Source organism: Callithrix jacchus, chromosome 11 (genome assembly GCF_049354715.1).
Source record: "Callithrix jacchus isolate 240 chromosome 11, calJac240_pri, whole genome shotgun sequence".
Lineage (NCBI taxonomy): Eukaryota > Metazoa > Chordata > Mammalia > Primates > Cebidae > Callithrix > Callithrix jacchus.
The window spans coordinates 50,553,352-50,574,659 of record NC_133512.1 but is presented as its reverse complement, the minus strand read 5'-3'; the positions used below and the strand labels follow the sequence as shown (position 1 = coordinate 50,574,659).

Genomic DNA, 21,308 nt, shown 5'->3' with positions numbered 1-21,308 from the left:
ACTGCTTTTTCAATTAGAAAATATTGCTATAGTCTTACAGAAAAATTTGATTTTATGGTGCACAGTACTCTTAGAATAAAATGATACATTTCAGAAGTAAGGGAGGAAACAAAGATATTTTCTCAAGTGAGGATATTTGAATAAATAATTAAAAGTAACTGAGTTTATGGGACTTATACAATCTCCCCTTTAGCATGCCAAACAAGTACCTCAAGCTCACCACAATTCATCTCCCAGTAACATGTATCTGAAGGTTGAATTTGTGCTTTTGGATTGCAGTGGATTATCATTATATGAATCCTGATACAGTAAAAAAAAGACTTTGCTGGAGGCATAGTTCTCTCTTTGGCATTCTGAGTCCAGACATAATGATGCTTTCTGCAATGGACTTTGCTTGTGATATAAACAAAACTTTACTTCTCTCAAGATTTTCTAGTGGTCCCTCTAGCTTTCATACCTTTAAAGTAGTAAATTCATATGGTTGATAACCTTTGAAGCTCTCATGGATGGCTGCCATAGTGTGAGAAGTTTTCTCCCAGAAATGAAGCAGAGTGGTCTGCAAAGAAAGACGGTAAAGCTATTAATGTTTTGAATGCCTAGTCTCGGACCCCAGGGAAGTGTGACTCTCTGTAGCTTTTAAGATTCTCTAAAGATGATTCTAACTCATTCTCATGTTTCCCATTATGCCCCCATTTACTCTGTATTTCAGCCAAATTAAATGCCTCCTTGTTTCCTCAAATACTGCCTCCCAGATTTTATGCTGCTCCTGTCACCTAGGACCTTCTCCTCTCCATTCTCTTTGTTTCATCTGATCCATCCCCCAAAACCCAGGGCAAATAATTAATGATCGACTGTTTCGATCCCTCAGCTGATTCCATTTCTCCTTCTTCAAGCTGTCATTGGCTTTCTTAGAGCTTATTTCATTTAGCACACCCTGCTCTGTCCTAGAGGTATAGAAAAATAGACTTAACTATCTCCAAATTCTTCCTAAACTTTGAGCTCTTTGAAGACAAGGAAGCTGGTCTTAATATTTTTTTTTGTTGTTGTTTGTTTTGAGATGGAGTCTCACTGTGTCACCCAGGATGAAGTACAGAACTTGGCTCATTTTGCCTCCCAGGTTCAAGTGATTCTCCTGCCTCAGCCTCCCGAGTAGCTGGGACTACAGGCACCTGCCACCACACCCGACTAATTTTTGTATTTTTTTCAGTAGAGACGGGATTTCACCATGTTGACCAGGCTGGTCTTGAACTCCTGACCTTAAGTGATCTGCCCACCTCCACCTCTCCAAGTGCTGGGATTACAGGTGAGAGACATTGCACCCAGCCCTGGTCTTAATTGTTATATTCCCTACAACATCCAGCATTCTGCATCCTGCCCTCAGTTGATGCTCAGTATTATTGTTGATGGACAGTGTTATCTGGAAGGAACTCAGAGGCTATCAGGGGAGACAAAAACACATGCATTGAATACTAACAAGAAGATGTGCCATGAGACAGACAGACACCATGCTAAGTGAGTTCAGAGGAGGCTTACTGAAAGCAAGGACATTCTGTCTGGTACATTAAAAAGAATGGAATTTGGAAAGGCATGGATAGAGGAGAAAGGCACTCCAGATAGAAGGGACCCCTTAAGTAAATGTAAGGAAGTGTGAAATTATGGTACATACAGGGAATAGCTACTATTTGGTTTGATTAAACCATAGGACCCTAGAAGGCAGAGATGTGGGAAATGAAATTATGGAACGGCATTCAGAACTTCACAATGCCCGAACCATACTTTTAGCTCAAACACCATTTTTTTTTTTGAGACAGAATCTCGCTCTGTTGCCAGCCTGGAGTGCAGTGGCACAATCTGGGCTCACTGCAACCTCTGCCTCCTGGGTTCAAGCAATTCTCCTGTCTCAGCCTCCCAAGTAGCTGGGACTACAGGTGTGTGTCACCATGCCCAACTAATTTTTGTATTTTTAGTAGAGATGGGGTTTCATCATGTTGGCCAGGATGGTCTTGATCTCTTGACTTCATGATCCACCCACCTTGGCCTCCCAAAGTGCTGGGATTACAGGTGTGAGCCACCGCGCCTGGCTCAAACACCATTTTCATATTATTTAAACCTCATGGCAACCTTGGTTCATGGCAACAACATCACTTTGTTACCTGGTATGTTGCTAGCATGTGAGACAAGAGATTGCATCTGCTTGCTCCAAGAAGATCCACTTTTTGACACACATCCATCTTCAATTTATCGAAGTTTTTTTTTGCAAGGCGCACTTGTGTTTGTACCTATGAAAATAAAAAGGGATTTCTGAATCACTCCAACCCTTAAGTAGCTAAAATTGGCAGGTGAGATGAAACCAACAGTAGGACTTTTCTCTTTTGTATATGAAAACACTTTTGAAAATTTCAAATGGGAAGATGCTACAACACCCTTTCTTTGCCTCCAAAGGACCCAAATGAAAGTACTGCACATTGTGATTTTATAGCAGACTTGCCATCCTAATTCTATTTCTCTTAGTCTGATGTTAAAATTGTTTCTTCTCAAGGCAGTCACAAGCTGACCATGGTTGAGAGAAGACAGGAGACAAGCAGGGTGGTGAGGAAACCATCTTTGCTCCATTGTTTTCCGACAGTCTTTAGAAGCTGAGTTCTTGTATACCCTTCACTCAGCTACCCCTAATGTTAACATCTTATAGAACACGCCACATTTGTTAAAGAAATTTACATTGATACAATCCTATTTACTAACCTACAGATTTTATTTGTATTTCACCAGTTTTTCCACTAATGTCCTTTTTCTGCTCCAGGATCCAATCTAAGATCTCATATGAGGAAATTTGGGATGAAACGTTTTACTATTGAGTAATGTCTATTAGCAATCCTCCATCGATCCTTAAACCATACAGTAATTCAGGAATGGAGTAAAGGTCAGGGAAAAATTCAGAAATGTCTATTCTACACACTATTTCATAACAAAATAGAAAGTTTTACAACTGGCTACAGCTACACTAGAAATTGTGAAGTCAAGGCTGGGCACGGCGGCTCATGCCTATAATCCCAGCACTTTAGGAGGCTGAGGTGGGTGGATCACTTGATCTCAGGAGTTTGAGACCAGCCTGGGCCAAATGGTTAAACCCCATCTCTACAACAACAAAGGTGTGGGGGTACATGCCTCTAGTCCCAGCTAGTAGGGAGGCTGAGGTGGGAGAATCACTTGAGCCTGGGAAGTGGAGGTTGCAGTGAGCTAAGATTGTGCCACTGCACCCCAGCCTGGGTGAGAGTGAGAGCTTTGTCTCATAAAAACAAACAACAACAACAAAACCAAAAAACGTACAAAATTTTGCCTTCCTTCAATCTAAACTGTCAACACATCATATTTTAGCTAAAGAAAACCAGCCAATTTTTCAAAAGCACTTTTTATATGATTGACAGATAAAAAGCGGTATATATTCAATGTATTCAGTGTGATGAGTTCAAATATTAATTTATCTCATATCATCCTAAAGTTATAGATACTAGATAGGTTACTGAGAGGTGAAAGTAACACTGATGTATTAACAATAACTCTTTCATCACAGGCTCTCAGGAGGGCATGGACAATGTCTACCTTGTTCATCATGCTATCACCTGGCAACCTGGTGCAAAGCAGGTACTGAACACATATTTGTTGTTTGAATAAAGAAATTTTTCAGGCCATTGCAAAGGTGAGGTATTTGAATTCATTTTTAAAGTACAGCCTTTAAAGTAGTTTAAGAAATGATTTTATTTTCTAGTAAAAATAAATATGTAGACCATTTTATACAAAATATATTAATTTTTTACCATGAATATGAACATATTTGCAACTTAGAAAATTATTGGATGTTATATAATAATACTAAATCTAATAGTTAATACACTTTACTTATCACATGCCAGCATCATTCTATTTTGGCGACTGTTATTACTGTCTCTCACTGATGAGGATTGAGAGGCTTCATCAAGGCAAGTTACTCACGAGCAGGACTGGCATTCTAAATTAGCCGGCCTGACTCCAAAGCCATGCTATTCTGCCTCCCAAGCAACTTACACTACTCACTGGAAAATCAAGAAGCTCCGAATTATGATTCTACCCAGAAATACAAGTTTTCCCTGAAGGATTCTATGGAATTGGAAAATAATGAGGCAGTACATTGAACACTACATTGATAGAATTAATACCCTGTAGGAATAGAATCTTGTGTCTATAGCTATGTCAAAACTCTCCTAAGAATTCTTCTGCATTCTTGGTCTACCGAGCTGGGAAGATCAAAGAACAGTAGTCATCCAGTTCCTTTCAAACTGACCATACCATGAGCTGGGTGGGTCTCCACTGCAGAGCAAAGAGCCAGTAGTTAAAATTACGTGGGAGCTCTGACTATAAAGAGTCTAGGATGAGTATTAGTGATTTCCTGTCTTCCTTTGAGAGGAATAGGAAGATGGAAAAGAGAAAATCTGATTTCTGGAGGGGAGAAGTGGGGGAGTCTGGAGGAGAAGATGTTTCACTGTAGATCCCTGTGTTGGTCATCAGTTGCTCTGGCCAGGAAGGCCACCTCAACTGGGGTCCTGAAAGGCATCTGTCTCCAGTCTTTTCCTTCAAAGGGGAAGAAAATACACATGGGAGTGCAAGCTGTCAAGTATGCGTTCATTCAACATGTATTTACTGAGTGCCTCTCATGTGTCAGGACCAATGCTAGGAAATGGGGTTTCTGTAAAGCTGTAAAGGAATGAGACATATAACAGGTAGTCAATAAAAATTTATAGATGAATGCATATAAGCATAAAGACTTCCTAATCCCTTAAGGAGGAGAGACAAGTTAGCCACTATATTATAACAGAATGGGGAAATTATAAACATAGAACTAAGAGTGAGGAACAGAGAGCGGCATAGACAAGGAAATGATTAATGCTGGTGTTGGAACAGGTTGGGGGTGGGGTTGTAGGATGATGGCATTAGAGCCCTAACTAATGGCCTCCCTGTATCCCCATTCTTTGCCCTGTAACTTTGTTGTGTCCTCCTACTCTGACTCTGAGCTCGGCCATGTGACTTGCATTGGTCAATGGGATGTTAACAAATGTAATGAAACTGCAGGCTTGATAAAACAATGCTAGCCTGTTTCCACTTTCTCTCTTGCTTTTTTGAGATGGCCCTCAGAATATGCCTGGGCTGACCCGCTGGAGGGGGTGAGAAACATATGCATGCAAGAGACACGAGGAGGAGAGACCAGTTGTCCCAGCAGATCAGCCTTTGACCAGCTGACTCTGAGACATATGAGGGAGCCCAGCCATTATCAGCAGAGCACCTCCCTGCCCACAGCTGACCACAGACACAAGTGAGCCCACAAAGACAGGAATGGCCCTGCTTACCATAGTCTAGTAAGCATGAGAAATGTTTATTAAGTCATTGAGTGTTATGGTTGCTTATTTCACAGCATTATTGTGGTCACAGACAACTGATATAACCTGTAAGGAAACACACAACGAGGGCTTCTGAAATGAGGGGATACATATATGAGGGGGGTCTTAGGCATGACTAGGAGGTACAAAGTAAACATAAGGTATCTGTTAGGCTGGCCTACTTACATGGAACTTCTAGATTTTCTAATGAAATGCAAATTAACTTTTTCTGCAGGGGTGTGAATTTTGCTTTTTCCTTTACATTAATATAATCAGTTACTCATAGATTCTCTTATATCCTAGGAGAAAACTTATTTCACTTGCTTGAAACACAAAGCTCATGAATTAGTGTAGTTTGAGATATGACCTAGTTTAATTTTGTTTGGATGTTATAAGGTAATTTTAGAAATCTAGAAGACAACTTCAACAGTTGACCCAATGATTCTGAAAGGCCATATGCTTTGTGTGTCAACAATGATTATTAAAATACTTAATGCACTGCTGAGTTTCCAAATGCTGAGCTCTTTCCCTGCCAAACAAGGAGGATGCTACACTGTTGGACGTTTTGAATACAGCAAAGTTCATTTAATATTTTGTGCTCCATGTCTGCTCTAGAAAACACATTTCCAGCCTGAAGCCTCAGGTCAAAACACCAAGGACATAGCCAAGCACAGGCCACCATCAAAAGTCTAATTTCATATGCCTCCAGATGCACTTAAGTGAAAAATGTTTTTATTATTCCTCTCAATCTTAGGTAAGTTATGTTCTATTACATAAATATCTTGAGGAACTCCTGTGATTTTCAAGGCCGTTTAATATTTTCTTCACTCAAATAAATGTAACCTCTGTTTATTTCTTAGTTTTATTTCTGTTACCCTATCACTCTTCTCTTATTCTCCAAGTTCTAGGAAATGGCATTTTATTTTATTTTTGAGATGGAGTCTCACTCTGTTCCCCAGGCTGGAGTGCAATGGAATGATCTTGGTTCACTGCAACCTTCGCCTCTGGGGTTCAGGCAATTCTCTGCCTCAGCCTCCCAAGTAGCTGGGATTATGGGCACCTGCCATCACACCCGGCTAATTCTGTATTTTTTAGTAGAAACAGAGTTTCACCATCTTGACCAGGCTGATCTTGAACTCCTGATGTTGTGACCCACCTGCCTCGGCCTCCCAAAGTGTTGAGCCACTTCGCCAGACCTATTTATTTATTTATTTTGAGATGGAGTCTTGTTCTGTCACCCAGGCTGAAGTGCAGTGGTGTGATCTTGGCTTACTGCAACCTCTGCCTCCTGGGTTCAAGCAATTCTCCTGCCTCAGCATCCTTAGTACCTGGAATTACAGGTGTGCACCACCATGCCCGGCTAATTTTGGTATTTTCAGTAGAGACAGGTTTCATCATGTTGGCCAGGCGAGTCTCAATCTCCTGACCTCACGTGATCCACCCACCTTGGCCTCCCAACTGCTGAGATTACAGGTGTTAGCCACTGCACCTGGCCTAATGGCCATGTATTTGAGACCCTCCTTACTCTGAATTCTGTCTTCCTTAGGCCACAGTAATTCAGTTTACCAGAAAAAGGAGCAATGACTTGACTGCCAAACATCAGAGCACTTCTCTGTTCTTATTCCTCCTAACCTGAAATTCTCTTAGTCCCAAGTTGAACAACGCATGGCCAAGCTATTGAACTTAGCCCCAAGTTGAACAACGCGTGGTGAAACTATTCATCCTTTTAGTTCAGTTTGGCTTTTCTGTGCAGTGGAAAGGTCTTTATATTACTCTACAACGAGTAATTTGAGAGTAGTTTTGTATTTTTCTAAGAGTTTTATAACCTTTATAAACAAACTAAAATAAAACAAAATTCTACTCTTATTTTTACATCTTTTTATAGGAGATGGCTCTGCCCTTAAATTCATTCACTCAGCAAGTACTTATTGAGTATCTTCTATATGCTGGTAGCAGTCGACACAAATGGAACTGATAGTCCAGTAGATATTTTTCATATCAGTGAAGGCGTAACTACAAACTGAGTGAGGTACTCAGAAGGAAAGCCACATAGTCCCTCAAGAATGACTGACCAAGGAATCTGACCCAGAGGATGTCCTCCAATGACATAGTGCTCAACCTCACTCTGAAGGACTAGCATGATTAAATATGCAAGCAGGGAGAGAAGTCCAGGGGAGGGAAAAGTGTTTGCAAGGGTCTTAGGGTAGAGGACAATAAGGCAGGTCCTAGAACCGAGACTAGGTCAGTGTTGCTGGGTTGCTGAGAACAAGCAGGAGAGTGGTATGAGATGAGGCAGACAGGTGAGTTGGGGCACACCCTGAAGCGGCGTCTTATTGATGTGCTCAGGATTTAATTTTTATCCTGGAATAGCAGAAAAACATTGGGGGCTTTTAAGCAAGGAAGAGACAGGATCCTATTTTCAGTTTGAAAGATTACTCACCACAGTGGGAGATGGACTGAAGGAGAGAGTTGAAGGTAGATAAGAATAGATCTGGGCTGGGCATGGTGGCTCATGCCTGTAATCCCAGCACTTCAGGAGGCCAAGGTGGGCGGATCACCTGAGGTCAGGAGTTTGAGAACAGTCTGGCCAATATGGTGAAACCCTGTCTCTATTAAAAATACAAAAATTTGCCAAGTGTGGTGGCATGTGCCTGTAATCCCAGCTACTAGGGAGGCTGAGGCAGGAGAATCACTAGAACCTGGGAGGTGGAAGAGGCAGTGAGCTGAGATCATGCCACTGCACTCCAGCCTGGGCAACTTAGGGAGACTCTATCTAAAAGAAAAAAAGTAAAAAGAACATATCTGGAGTCAAGAGGAAACATGTTAGTAGTTTAGACTTGGGTAGTGATCCTGGATGTGGAAAATCCTGCTCTGATCCAAGAGACACTTAACAGGCAAAGCAGGCCCTGGTGAGGGGTTGAATGCTGGGGTGTCGAGGATGACTCCTTTGTATCTGACCACCCCAGACCCAATGTTACTATCTAGCTTGCCTTTTCCACCAGCCAGTTCTACACACATCAACTTATGGACACCTCAGGCCACATCAGAAATCTTGGCCTTCTTCCCCAGTCAGCTCTAAGACTCCCTCATTAACTTGATCTGTTCACCCCTATTTTCCCCTAAGCCAACATCCTGCATTCAGGGAAAATTTTAAGATCACTGAATGTATCAGTTACTTCTTTTGGCCTTTAATAAGGTAATACAAGAGAAAGTATGAGCCAGTCCATCTAAAGTCACTTCATAAACAGAAGGTCAGGCTGGGTGTGGTGGCTCACATCAGTAATCCCAGCACTTTGGGAGGCTGAGGTAGGCAGACTGCTTGAGCCCAGAAGTTCAAGACCAGCCTGAGCAACATGGCAAAATCCTTTCTCTACAAATAATACAAAAATTAGCCAAGCTGGTGGCACATGCCTGTAGTACTAGCTATTCAGAGAGCTGAAGTGGGAGGATTGCCTGAGCCCGGGAGGTCAAGGCTGCAGTGAGCTGTGATCACCCCACTGCAATCCAGCAGCAACCTGGGTGACAGTAAGACCCAGTCTAAAACAACAACAACAACACACACAACAAAACAAAACAGAGCGTCAGATATTTATTTGTCTTCATTAAAAGAGGATTTTTTTTAATCTGGGGCTGATAAACCAAGGCCTCGCGAGGGCCAAATAATCAAGAATTTTGCTGAATTCCTTTAATCAACACTTCCTTTAATTAACAATTTATGGTACTTCATTTATCATATATGCATCCACTCATAGCAGAAGCATTTTCATATTTTGTTATGCAAGGAAGTATGTGTTAAGTGAATGTGTGTGGGCAGCCAACAGTAGATTTCATCTATTTTTGGTCTCCCCTCAACAATACCCTTACCTCATTGAAAAAATGCTTCTTCTTAGCATTCCCCTTAAAAACCAGAACAAGATAAGGATGCCTTCTCTCACTACTCCTATTCAACATATTATTGGAAGTCCTAGCTTTGTGCCATCAGGCAAGAAAAGAAAGAAAAGGCACCCAAGTAGGAAGAGAGGAAGTCAAACTATCCCTGCTTGCAGATGATAAGACCCTATAGCCAGAAAGCCTCATCATCTCTGCTCAAAGCTTCTTGATCTGATAAACAACTTCAGCAAAGTTAAAAAAAAATCATCATTTATATATACCACCACCAACCAAGCTGAAAGCCTAATCAAGAATGCAATCCTATTCATAATAGCCACAAAAGGAATAAAACACTTAGGAATACAGCTAACCAGGAAGGTGAAAAATCTCTACAATGAGAATCGCAAAACACAGCTCAATGAAATCAGAGATGGCACAAATGGATGGAAAAACATTCCATGCTCACAGATAGAAAGAGTCAATATTATGAAAATGTCCACACTGTTCAAAGCAACAATAGTTCAATGCTATTCCTATCAAACCACCAATGGCATTCTTTACAGAAGTAGAAAAATCTATTTTAAAATTTCATATAGAATAAAAAATACAGCCTGAATAGCTAAGGTAGTTCTAAGCAAAACGAACAAAGCAGCAGACATCACATGACCTGACTTCAAATTATACTACAAGGCTATAGTAACCAAAACAGAATGTTGGTGTTATTAATTACCAATAAAAGGTAATTATTAATAATGGCCTATCATGAAAGGAAACTTCAATTTACTTCTTGGGGACAGAGTTCTCTATGGGCCTATACGTATCTAAGGCAAAAGCATGGTACTGGTACAAAAACAGACACGGAGACCAATGGAACAAAATAGCCCAGAAATGATGCCACACACCTACAACCATGTGATCTTCAACAAAGTCGACAAAAACAAGCAATGGAGAAAAGACTCCCTATTCAATAAATGATGCTGGGATAACTGGCTAGCCATATGCAGAAGATTGAAGTGAGACTCCTTCCTTATACCATACACAAAAATCAACTCAAGATGAATTAACGACTTAAATGTGAAAACTAAAACCATAAAAATGTTGAAAGATAACCTAGGAAAAAACATTCTGGACACAGGATCTGGCCAAGATTTCATGACAAAAATGCCAAAAGCAATTGTGACAAAAACAAAAATTGGCAAATGGGATCTAAGTAAACTAAAGAGCTCTGCCTAGCAAAAGAAACTAATAACAGGATAAACAGACAACTTACAGAATGAAAGAAAATTTTGCAAACTATGCATCTGACAAAGGTCTAATATCCAGAATCTATAAGTAACTTAAACAAATTTATAAGCAAAAAACAAACCACTTGATTAAAAAACAGGCCAAAAACATAAACAGACACTATTTAAAAGAAGACATGGCCAAGATGCATATGAAAGAATGCTCAACATCACTATCATTAGAGAAACGAAATCAGAACTACAATGAGACACATCTCACACCAGTCAGAATGGCTATTAAAAAGCCAAAAAATACTAGATGCCGGTGAGGCTGCAGAGAAAAGGAACATGAATATGCTGCTGGTAGGAATGTCAATTAGTCAGCAGTTGTGGACAGCAGTTTGGTGATTTCTCACAGAACTTAAAATGGAATTAGCATTTGACCCAACAATCCCATATTGGGTATATATCAAAGGAATGTAAATCATTCTACCATAAAGACACATGCACATATGTGTTCATCACAGCACTATTCATAATAGCAAAGACATGGAACCAACCTAAACGCCCATCAGTGGTAGAGTGGAGAAAGAAAATGTGGTACATATGTACCATGGCTTACTATACAGCCATAAAAAGGAATGACATCATGTCCTTTGCAGCAAATGAATGGAGTTGGAGGTCATTATCCTAAATGAACTAATACAGGAACAGAAAAACAAATACTGTATGTTCTTACTTAGAGTAGAAGCTAAATATTGGGTACATATGGACACAAAGAAGGGAACAACAGAATACAGGGCCTACTTGAGGGTGGGTGGAGGGCGGGAAGAGGGTGAGGATCAAAAAACTGTCTATTAGCTACTATGCTTATTTCCTGGGTAAGGAAATAATCTGTATACCAAACTTCCTGGGCATGCAATTTACCTAAATAACAAACCTGCACCTGTAGCCCCAAACCTAAAATAAATGTTAAAAAAGTATTATTAAACAAACAAAATATTCTTCTCTTTACTTTAATAACGTGATTTAAATGGGAGCTGATATGCATTCTTTCAGGCCAAATTCCACTGACTAGACCAGGGATGGGCATCTTTACCCAAGTTAAGTCAATCATAATGCATTGCATTTGGCTGATTCAGTGAAAAGCACCTGATCCAAGCTGGGTGAATCAGAGCCCTTCCTTAGGATTTTTGATGCTGGGGCTAGAGTGATTAAGTCTCTTTCCTTCTCTAGTGGCTAAAGCACTAGCGGCAGACAGTTTTGCCATTTGAATTTCTCATAGTGTAAAGAACATTGGTCTGAGAGAACAAAGGTGACATACAATGAAAAACAGAGAAGAGAGAGAGAGAGACAGACAGACAGACATTCAGTCCTAGTAGCACTCAAGTTTCTGGATCCAGTTGTTTTTCTTACGGTCACATGGGATTTCTAATTAACTCCTCTGCAAATCAAAGGGCTTTCTGTTTTGTGGAACCCAGACAGCACTGACACAGGCTGCTTACTTTGCCTTCTTAGCAATTCATATGAAAGGCTCTAGAAAGTTTCATGATAAAGATTTATTTTTGAGTGTTATTCCAGTGTTTCTAAAATTTATTTGAATAGAGAATCCTTTCCATTCATCATATACCACCGATTACATGCCATAACATTTGTTTGGGAAATCCCTATTTTACAGAAGAGAAAATCAAGACCCAGATATTCATCTGACATATAAATATTAGTTCCAGTCTTAGGTGTATTTGGTTGTATAATCCATGCTTTTTTACACTAAATCATGGACACAGGGTCACAGTGTTCTGAGATGTGCACAAAATGTACAGATACCATCTCAAGAACCCCTGGCTAACAATGTTGATCTTATAAGTTTCAAAGTAGGCACAGGGAGACTTCAAACCACCTATCCTGAACAGAGCTTCTAGTATCAGAAATCTTGCCAAGTTTCCTTAGATCAGGTTCCTCAGCACACTAGAAAGAAATCAGCCATTGAATTCTCTCAAGTGCACTGTGGTCAGTGGATTCCATTTTTAGGGGAAAAATATGCAGAGAGAGTATCTGTTTATTCTGCACCTTGGAGATGATACCACCATTGCCCTCATTATCATTATTTCATCATCTTCATCATCATTACATTTAAGCAGCTTTACTGAGCTACAATTTAAGATGTGCAATTCTATGAATTTTTGAACAAATGTACATAGTCATACAACTAACACCACAATCATGATATCGTTCCTAAAAGTTCCCGTCGTAATCAATTCCTTACCTCAAGTCCCAGCTCCTGCCAAACACGAATCTACTTCTGTCGCTATAGATTATATTTGTCTTTCTACAGTTCTGTATAAACAGAATTATGGCAAGTAGTCTACTCTTCTTTTGTGGCTGGGTTCTTTCACTCAGACCAATCCTTTTTGAGATAAATGTTGTTGCATATATTAGTAGTGTGTTATTTTTTATTTCTCAGTAGCATTTAATCATATGAATATAGTGTTATTTTTACATCAATTTTTGGCTATTTTGTTTATTGTTTCCAACTTTTGGCTATTTTGATTAAAGCTGTTACAAACATTTGAGCACAAGTCTTTGTGTAAACACATTTTTCATTTCTCTTCAGTAAATATCTAAGGGCAGGATTGCTAAATCATATAGTAAGTGTGTGCTTAACTTCATAAGACACTGCCAAGCCATTTTCAAATTAACTGTATCATTCTGCATTCCCACCAGCAATGAATACAACTTCTATTTGCTCCACATCCTCATTAACATTTGGCATTTTCAGTCTTAAATTCGAGCCATTATAGTCATAATTATTGTGATTTTAATTTGCATTTCTCTAATGACTAATGATATTGAACTTCTTTTCATATCTTATTTGCCACATATATTTTTAGTAATGTGTCTATTCAAATCTTTCACCTATTTTAAAAATGGGTTTATCTTTTTATTACTGAATCTTAAGAATTCTTTACATGTTCTAAATATAAATCCATTATCAGACTAAATTTGAAAACATTTTCTTTAAGTCTGAACTTGCCTTTCATTTTCTTAATAATGCCTTTCGAAATAAAAAAGTTTTAAATTTTGATGAAGTCTGATTTGCCAAGTTTTCTTTTAAGATTTGTGTGAGTTTTTTTTTTTTAATGCCTTAACAAACTTTTCCCGAATCTAAGGTCTCAAAGATTGTTTCCCTTCACTTTTTCTTCTAGAAATGTAATATGTTTAGCTGTTACATTTACAGATGTAACAGCTAAAAATATTAGCTGAGATCTGATTCAAGTTCATATTTACACATGGTGTGGGACAGAGATGTAGATTCATTTCATTTTTCCTCCATACGGATACCCAATACTCCAAGCACCACTTCTTGAAAAATCATCCAAACACTTATTGTACTAACTTGACTCTTTTGTCAAAAATCCAAAAGCCATATATGTGTAGATCTATTTCTGGATTTTCTATTCTATTATTTTGATCTATATGTCTACCTTTATGCCAGTACCACACTGTCTTGATTACTGTCACTTTATAGTAAGTCTTGAAATCAGGTAGTATAAATCCTAATCTTTCGTTCTGGTTTGAAATTGTTTTGCCTATTCCAGGTACATCATATTTCTATACAAATCTTAGGATCAGCTTGCCAATTTTGACAAAAAAGCCTCTGGCGTGTTATTAGGATTGCATTGAATCTATTGATGTATTGGAAAGAACTGACATAATAATATGTTCTGACCCATGAATGTGGTCTCTCTCTCTCCATTTAAAATTCTCTTGGCAGTTTTTGCTCAATTTTGGTGTACAGATCTTGCACATATTTTGTTAAATTTATTGTTAAGTGTTTCATATTTTGATGCTATTATAATTTCTAAAAATTTCAATTGCAAATTGTTCATTATTAGAAATAGAATTAAATTTTATAATTTGATCTTGTATACTGTAACCTTGCAAAATTCAATGATTAGCTTTGAAAGTTCTTTTGGAGAGTCCTTAGATTTTCCATATAAACTCATGTGGATAGATCTATGTACATATGTTGTCTAAAAATGAAGACAGCTTTACTTCTGTTTCAATTTATACGTCTTTTGTTTATTTTTCTTGCCTTATTATATTGGCTAGGTTAATGTTGAACAGAAGTTTATGTGAGAAAACATACTTATTTTGTTCCTGATCTTAGGAGGAAACACCAATTCACATATTTAAAGTGTACATTTAAATGGTTTTCAGTATATTCCCAGTTATGTAATCATCACCAAATCAATTTTAGCACATTTTTATCAATCCAAAGTGAAACTCCATCCTCATTTCCTTTTGCTAATATTTTGATAATAATTGCTCTTATCTATGTTCATGAAGAACATTAGCTTGTAGTTTGCTTTTCTTGTATTATCTTTTTCTGGTTTTGCTATTAGGATAACTACTCTCATAAATGAACTGGGAAGGGCTCTCTTATTTTCTGGAAGAGTTTATGTAAAGTTGATATTATTTATTCTATATATGTTCGGCACATTTTATGAGTGAAGCCACATAGAACTGAAGTTTCCTTTGTAGAAAGATTTTTAACTACAAAAATGATTTATTCATAGATATAGGGCTACCATGTTATTTATTTGTGTTTGAGTGAGTTTTGGTAGCTTGTCAGAGATTTGTCCATTTCACTGAGTTATCAAATTTGTTGGCTTAAAGTTGTTCATAATTTTATTATTCTTTTAATGCCTGTCCTGTATTGTCTATAGTAATGTCCTCCTTAATTCTTGATATTAGTAATTTATGTTTTCTTTCTTTTGTTTCTGACCAATCTCACTATAGATTATCAATGTTATTGATCTTTTCAAAAGATCAGCTTTTGATTTTCTCTATTATTTTTTTTCTATGGTTTCATTTGCCCCTCTCTTAATTATTGTCTTCTGTTTGCTTAGGTTTAATTTGTTCTTTTTTCCTAGTTTCTTAAAAGTTTATATTATTGATTTGAGAACTTATTTTCTAATATAAATATTTAATGGTTTAAATTTCCCTATAAACATTGCTTTAGCTGTATCCCACATATTTTGATATGTAGTGTTTTCTTTTCAATTATTCCAAAATATATTCTGATTTCCCTTCTGATGTCTTCTTTAACCCACAGGTTATTTGGATAAATACTGTTTAATTTCCAAATATTCAGGGGATATTCCAGATATATATTTGTTACTGATTTATCATTTAATTCTGTCATAACTAGATTATGTACTTTGCATAATTTTGATTTTTAAAAATTTATTCAGACCCATTTTATAAACCTAAACATGGTCTATCTTGGTGAATATTTCATGTGCACTTGAAAATAACATACACTGTGATGTTGAATGGAACCTTCTGTAAATGTCAATTAGATCAAGGAAGCTGACATTCTTCTGTAGCTTATTGATTTCTATCTACTTCTTCCATTAATTACTGAAAGATGACTGCTGAAATCTTCAACCATTATTGTAGATTTGTCTATTTTTCCTATAAGGTTTTACTCTATTTTGATGTTCTGTTATCAGCTGTATACAAAATTGGGGTTGTTATATCATTTTTATGAATTGACATTATTATTAATAAATATCCTTCATTTCTGGTAATAGTCCTTGTTCTGAAGTATATTTTTGTTTGATATTAATAAAGTCAGTTCAGATTTCTTTTGATTAGAATTTTTAAGCTATATATCAATCTATCCTTTTGTTCTGAATAAACCTGTTTCTTTACATTTAAGAAAGCAGAGGGCTGGGTCTTGCTTTTTAAAAAATCCAATCTGTGGCCGGGCGCGGTGGCTCAAGCCTGTAATCCCAGTACTTTGGGAGGCTGAGGCGGGTGGATCACGAGGTCAACAGATCGAGACCATCCTGGTCAACATGGTGAAACCCCGTCTCTACTAAAAATACAAAAAATTAGCTGGGCACGGTGGCGTGTGCCTGTAATCCCAGCTACTCAGGAGGCAGAGGCAGGAGAATTGCCTGAACCCAGGAGGCGTAGGTTGCGGTGAGCCGAGATCGTGCCATTGCACTCCAGCCTGGGTAACAAGAGCGAAACTCCATCTCAAAAAAAAAAAAAAAATAAATAAATAAAAAACCCAATCTGTAACTCATTTTACTCCATTTATATCTATGAGACTACTATGAGACTTACAAAACATAACAAGAACAAATAGGGTTAGTCTGGTGTTAGATTTAGAATAAACTCATTCTGATTCGGAATAATCACAATTTTTTTCTAAATTGCTTATAAACCATCTAGAAGTGATCAGTTCTAGATTTGGTTAAGAACACAGTATAATTTAGTATATTCAATTTTCAAGTTTTAAAATTGTCTTTTAAAAACAGGACAATATTTTCTTGTTAAGCTGTTTTTGGCACGTCTGATTCCTCAAATGTCACTGGCAGTATTACCGTGCTTATATACATGAGTTCTTTCTGAGACATAATTCATTTAAGTCTGGTGACTAAATGTATTTAAATATAAACGAGTACACATTTGCTCCTTTCATATATTGAGCTTCAGTTTCTCCCTAAAATCTTTCTATCATTTCCAGTTTAAATATCACTGTCAATGGAGGTGGAAGTAAATTGGGGCTTAGTCGCTTTGCTTTCTTTGCTTTCCTTAATAAGATTAAATCATATAAAATGTATTTTCTGGCTCTGTTCACTGTAAAGGTCTACAAATAACGGCTTAGAATCAATGAGATCATGAGCTCTGACTATCATGTCCTTCTCTAAGTAACCAGGGATCCTCGACAAAATTGCTGATTCCAGGACTAGGGCAGGAAATACATAAGATGATTCTGAAATATTCGGTTGTACCAGAAAGCAAAGAAGACTATTACTGGGGTCATGTCAAAAGGACTTAGGTGTCAACCGAGACACCCACTGGCCAAAAATGAGACACTGTGAGCATTAATGAAGTTAATATTGGCAACAATGAAAACACATCAAATACATCCAAATCTAGAGTTCATAATAATACTTAAAAACAAGCAAATGAACAAATAAACAAACAAGCAAAACCCTCACTGGGCACCTGTAGATAATGCTAATGAGCCAGTTCAATATTTGACAAAGAAAAAGAAACAAACAAACATTTATCCTGCATATCCTATCAAATCATCTGTACTTCAGGATGAGGTGATAGTTGACGAGGAAAAGTTACTCATTGTTGAAGCATTCAAACTAATAAATGAAGAAGGAATATAATCTGTTTCTGGTAGCGGGCCTGTCTTTTCAAGGTACTATTTCACACTCACAACAGCCTTGTTGTTATTAAGATGTTTCATAAACCTCAGGCCATTCCAGGTTTTAGTTTTCCTAACACCATTACTTCTTGATTCCCTTCTTCCCTCTCTCCCTCCCAAGAAATAGAACTGAACACCTATAGTTCTCAGTGCTGGAGATAAGCAGGGAATAAAGCCAAGTCTTTGCTTTCATGATGGTTATATTGTAGTGAGTGAAACTGGACAATAAACGACAAAAGTAAACATATTGTGTGTTAGATGGTGAAAATAAAGCATTGTAAGAAAGACATGAGTGCAGGGTTTGGAGGGGTAGTAGAGGATTCTGTTTCATATGGAGTAGTCTTGGAAAGACTTTCTGAGGAGGTGATGTTGGAGCAGAGACCTGGAAGAAATGAAGAAGCAAACCATACCGATCTCAGGGGGAAGAGGGCTCAGAAGAAAGAATAGTGAGCACAAAAGCCTGGGAATGGAGTATGCGTGGCTTGTTCTAGGAACTGCAGTCAGTCTTTTTAATTACATATTTCCTTTCCTATCTGTTTTTACATGCCTTGTAAGTTCATCGGCAAACAGAGAACATTATCTTTCCTCTTAATCTAACTTAATGGGTGATTTAAAAACTCTGACTTTTGAAAATGTACCTATGACAATATAAATAGTTGTAATATGCATCCACAGAAAACAAATATATATATATACATTATGCTTTTATAACAAATCTAGTGCACTGGAAATGAATGAGATTTAAATGTGCATATGAAGTTTGTCTCCCACATTATAGTGTGAGAATTTTCCCCAAGATGGCAAAAAAAGAAAAGAAAAAATGAAGGCTAGGTGTGGTGGTTCACGCCTGTAATCCCAGCACTTTGGGAGGCCGAGGCAGGTGGATCATTTGAACTTAGAGAGTTTGAGACCAGCTTGGGCAACACAGCCAAACCCGGTCTCTACAAAAAATTAAAAAATCAACTGGGTGTGGTGGTGAGTCCCAGCTACTCAGGAGGTTGAGGTGGGAGGATCATTTGAGCCCAGGAGACACAGGTTGCAGTGATCCATGATTACATCACTGTGCTCCAGTTTGGGTAATAGGGCCAGAATCTATTTTTAAAAAAGAGAGAGATGAGAGAGAGAGGAGAGAGAGAGAGAGACAGAGAGAGAGAGAGACACAGAGAGAGAGACAGACAGATGGACAGATGAGACAATTCATACTTTTTAATACAGGAAACACAAACATGTCCACTCTTAGCAGCATCATTCTAGCATTTCATTGAAGAGAATTACACCTGAAGAGTGGGGAAAAGAAACTGAAGAATAAGAGTGAGAGAGACTTTAAAACAAGGTCAGAAAGAATGCATGTTCCACTGCAAAAAGAAAGAGGAATAGGGTGGTTACAGATGGCCTTGGAGATAAAACTTCACCATCTGGAGGGCAAAAGAGAGGGAGGATCATCTCATGGGCTTGTCAGGTTCAGCTAAGTAAAGCAAGGTGGGGCAGGGAGAAAGGCTGAAAAGAGTATGGGGGATAAACTGAGGAGGGGCACAGAGTGGGCTGGCCATGCTGATGCTTAACCTCACTCAAGGAAGGAGCGGGTAGAGAGATTTCAGGGAGAGGGAAGTTGAAGTCAATAAAGAAGCAAAAGGAGAGGAAAAAGAGGGAAGAATCTGTATGTTTAATGCTGCGGCTAAGATGGTTAATCATCAGTATTTTGCCAAAAATAAGGAAGATGTGGTTGTCATTTTACTTCATTTCCTCCTAAACATGCATTTTAAACTCATAACAATTCAGTAATAATGAATAAGCAGTGATATTAGGTTTTCTAGCTACATCTCTGAATTTTTAAGTTTAAATGGAATCATCCAGATAACACCCACTTCACATGCATGAAAACTGTTTAAGAAAAGGTTTTTTTAAAGATCTACCCGAATAAGCCACATGTGTAGCTGACACAACTTCAATCCATTTATAAAAACATGGCATGCAATCTTCATGCAGATGCTCATTTTCAGGTAACAGTGAAAAAGCCACCAAATTTCTTCCCTACTTGCTCTTTAGAAGTTTAGGTTTATATATGTTCTGATCAAAAAACAAAAATCAAACAGGGATTATGGGTTCAAAAGCCACCTAGGAAAACAGAGCACAGCAATGTCCCACAGTCATTTTCTAGGAATATAGAAAATATTGTACTGGATCAAAATTTCAAAATAATTATCTCAATATTCAGGAGAACTGGGCACTCTGAGCACAATTCACTTTTTGGAGTTCCCAGGGAGGAGAGCTGTGATTCTCCTTTGTTTATTCCCCCTCCCCTGCCTTGTCAGTCTTTGGTTCCAGGGGAGGTTAAGGGGAGAAAAAGGAAGTGAACATTTATGGAGGGCCCCCTGTTTTACAACTGTTTCATTCTACAACTCCCCTCATTTCATAGAGGAGAAAGCTGAGGTACAAAACACTGTGCCCAAAACCAAACAGCCAGTGAGTAGAAATGCCAGGACTTGGGTTGGGTGTTGTCTCCTCTTGCATGAAATGCGAACTTTGCACCCAGACCCTGCCTGCCAGCCGTAGCCCAGAGGTCTCCTTTCCCACGTTACCTTCCAGGCACCTTATCCTCCAGTCATGCTGAGCCACGGCAGGCCAATCCCATCCACCTGCTTCTGCACTTCCTCTGCCTGAAAAGTCCTCTTCCTTTTTGTCCACATGGTTAATTCTCACTCATCTTTTAAGTTTCCATTTAAGGGTTTGCTCCTCTGAGAACTTTTTCCTGTAATGCCCCTCAGCAGAGTTAGCAGCTTCTTCCTCTCTGCAGTCAGTGTCAGCTACTCTCCAGATTCTAAGCTGCACAAAGGGGGAAACCACACCACTCAATTTTCTAAGGCTAGGGCTTTGTGTCTTGTGGGCAGCAGGTATGCAGAACAATGAGTAAATGAAGAGACGATAGCAGAATAAGTGAACAGGCCTTGCTTTTTCCACTACATAACACTGCTCTTCAAAAGGGCACAACATGCTGTTTGCTGAATTACTGTTCATACTTTCTCAGACATCATGCCCTGTCCTTATCACCACCACCACCACTTTCTGATTAGATGTCACACATACATGCACATATTCTCATTCTCACAACTACAGCATAACTGTGGTGCTGTATTTCTATTTCACAAAGAAAGAAAGCAGGTTTCAGAACCGTTAAGCACTCAACTGGCAAGGGTGGAGCCAGGATGTGAAAGTCCCTGCTCATTTCACTAAACCAACCTTCTCAGTTATAACAAATCTCAGGCCAGCGAGATTAACTTTATATTACCCAAAATGGAGTGTCAGCACTTTATCTACTACTCTCTTTCCTTATCACTTTGTTAATTCATTACATGAAAATATTCTAATGTATTAAAAATTCGTGATTTTGGCTTCTTATTTTAAAATACAAACTGCTACCCACTATACAATTACAATCTTTGATGTATGATCACAGAGAAAAAGGTCTTCTCTTTTCAAACCCCTGGTAAGTCAAAATAAAGACAGTCAAAATTATTCATAATCATGTACTTTACAATATGCAGATACATCTCACGTTAATTTAGTCAG

At 38.3% G+C, this 21,308-nt stretch overlaps 1 protein-coding gene across 50 annotated transcripts in view; it reads right to left on the bottom strand.

The window, feature by feature from the left end:
- ICA1 (islet cell autoantigen 1) overlaps positions 1-21,308 on the bottom strand; it is a 161,130-nt gene that overhangs the window by 42,942 nt on the left and 96,880 nt on the right. For all 50 annotated transcript variants that reach the window (XM_035253767.3, XM_078342689.1, XM_078342683.1 and 47 more), the window contains exons 7-8: positions 2,154-2,279; positions 458-556 (exon numbers count right to left, since the gene is read on the bottom strand). In XM_035253767.3, the coding sequence (XP_035109658.2) occupies positions 458-556; positions 2,154-2,279 (225 nt within the window). The remainder of the gene's footprint in view (positions 1-457; positions 557-2,153; positions 2,280-21,308) is intronic.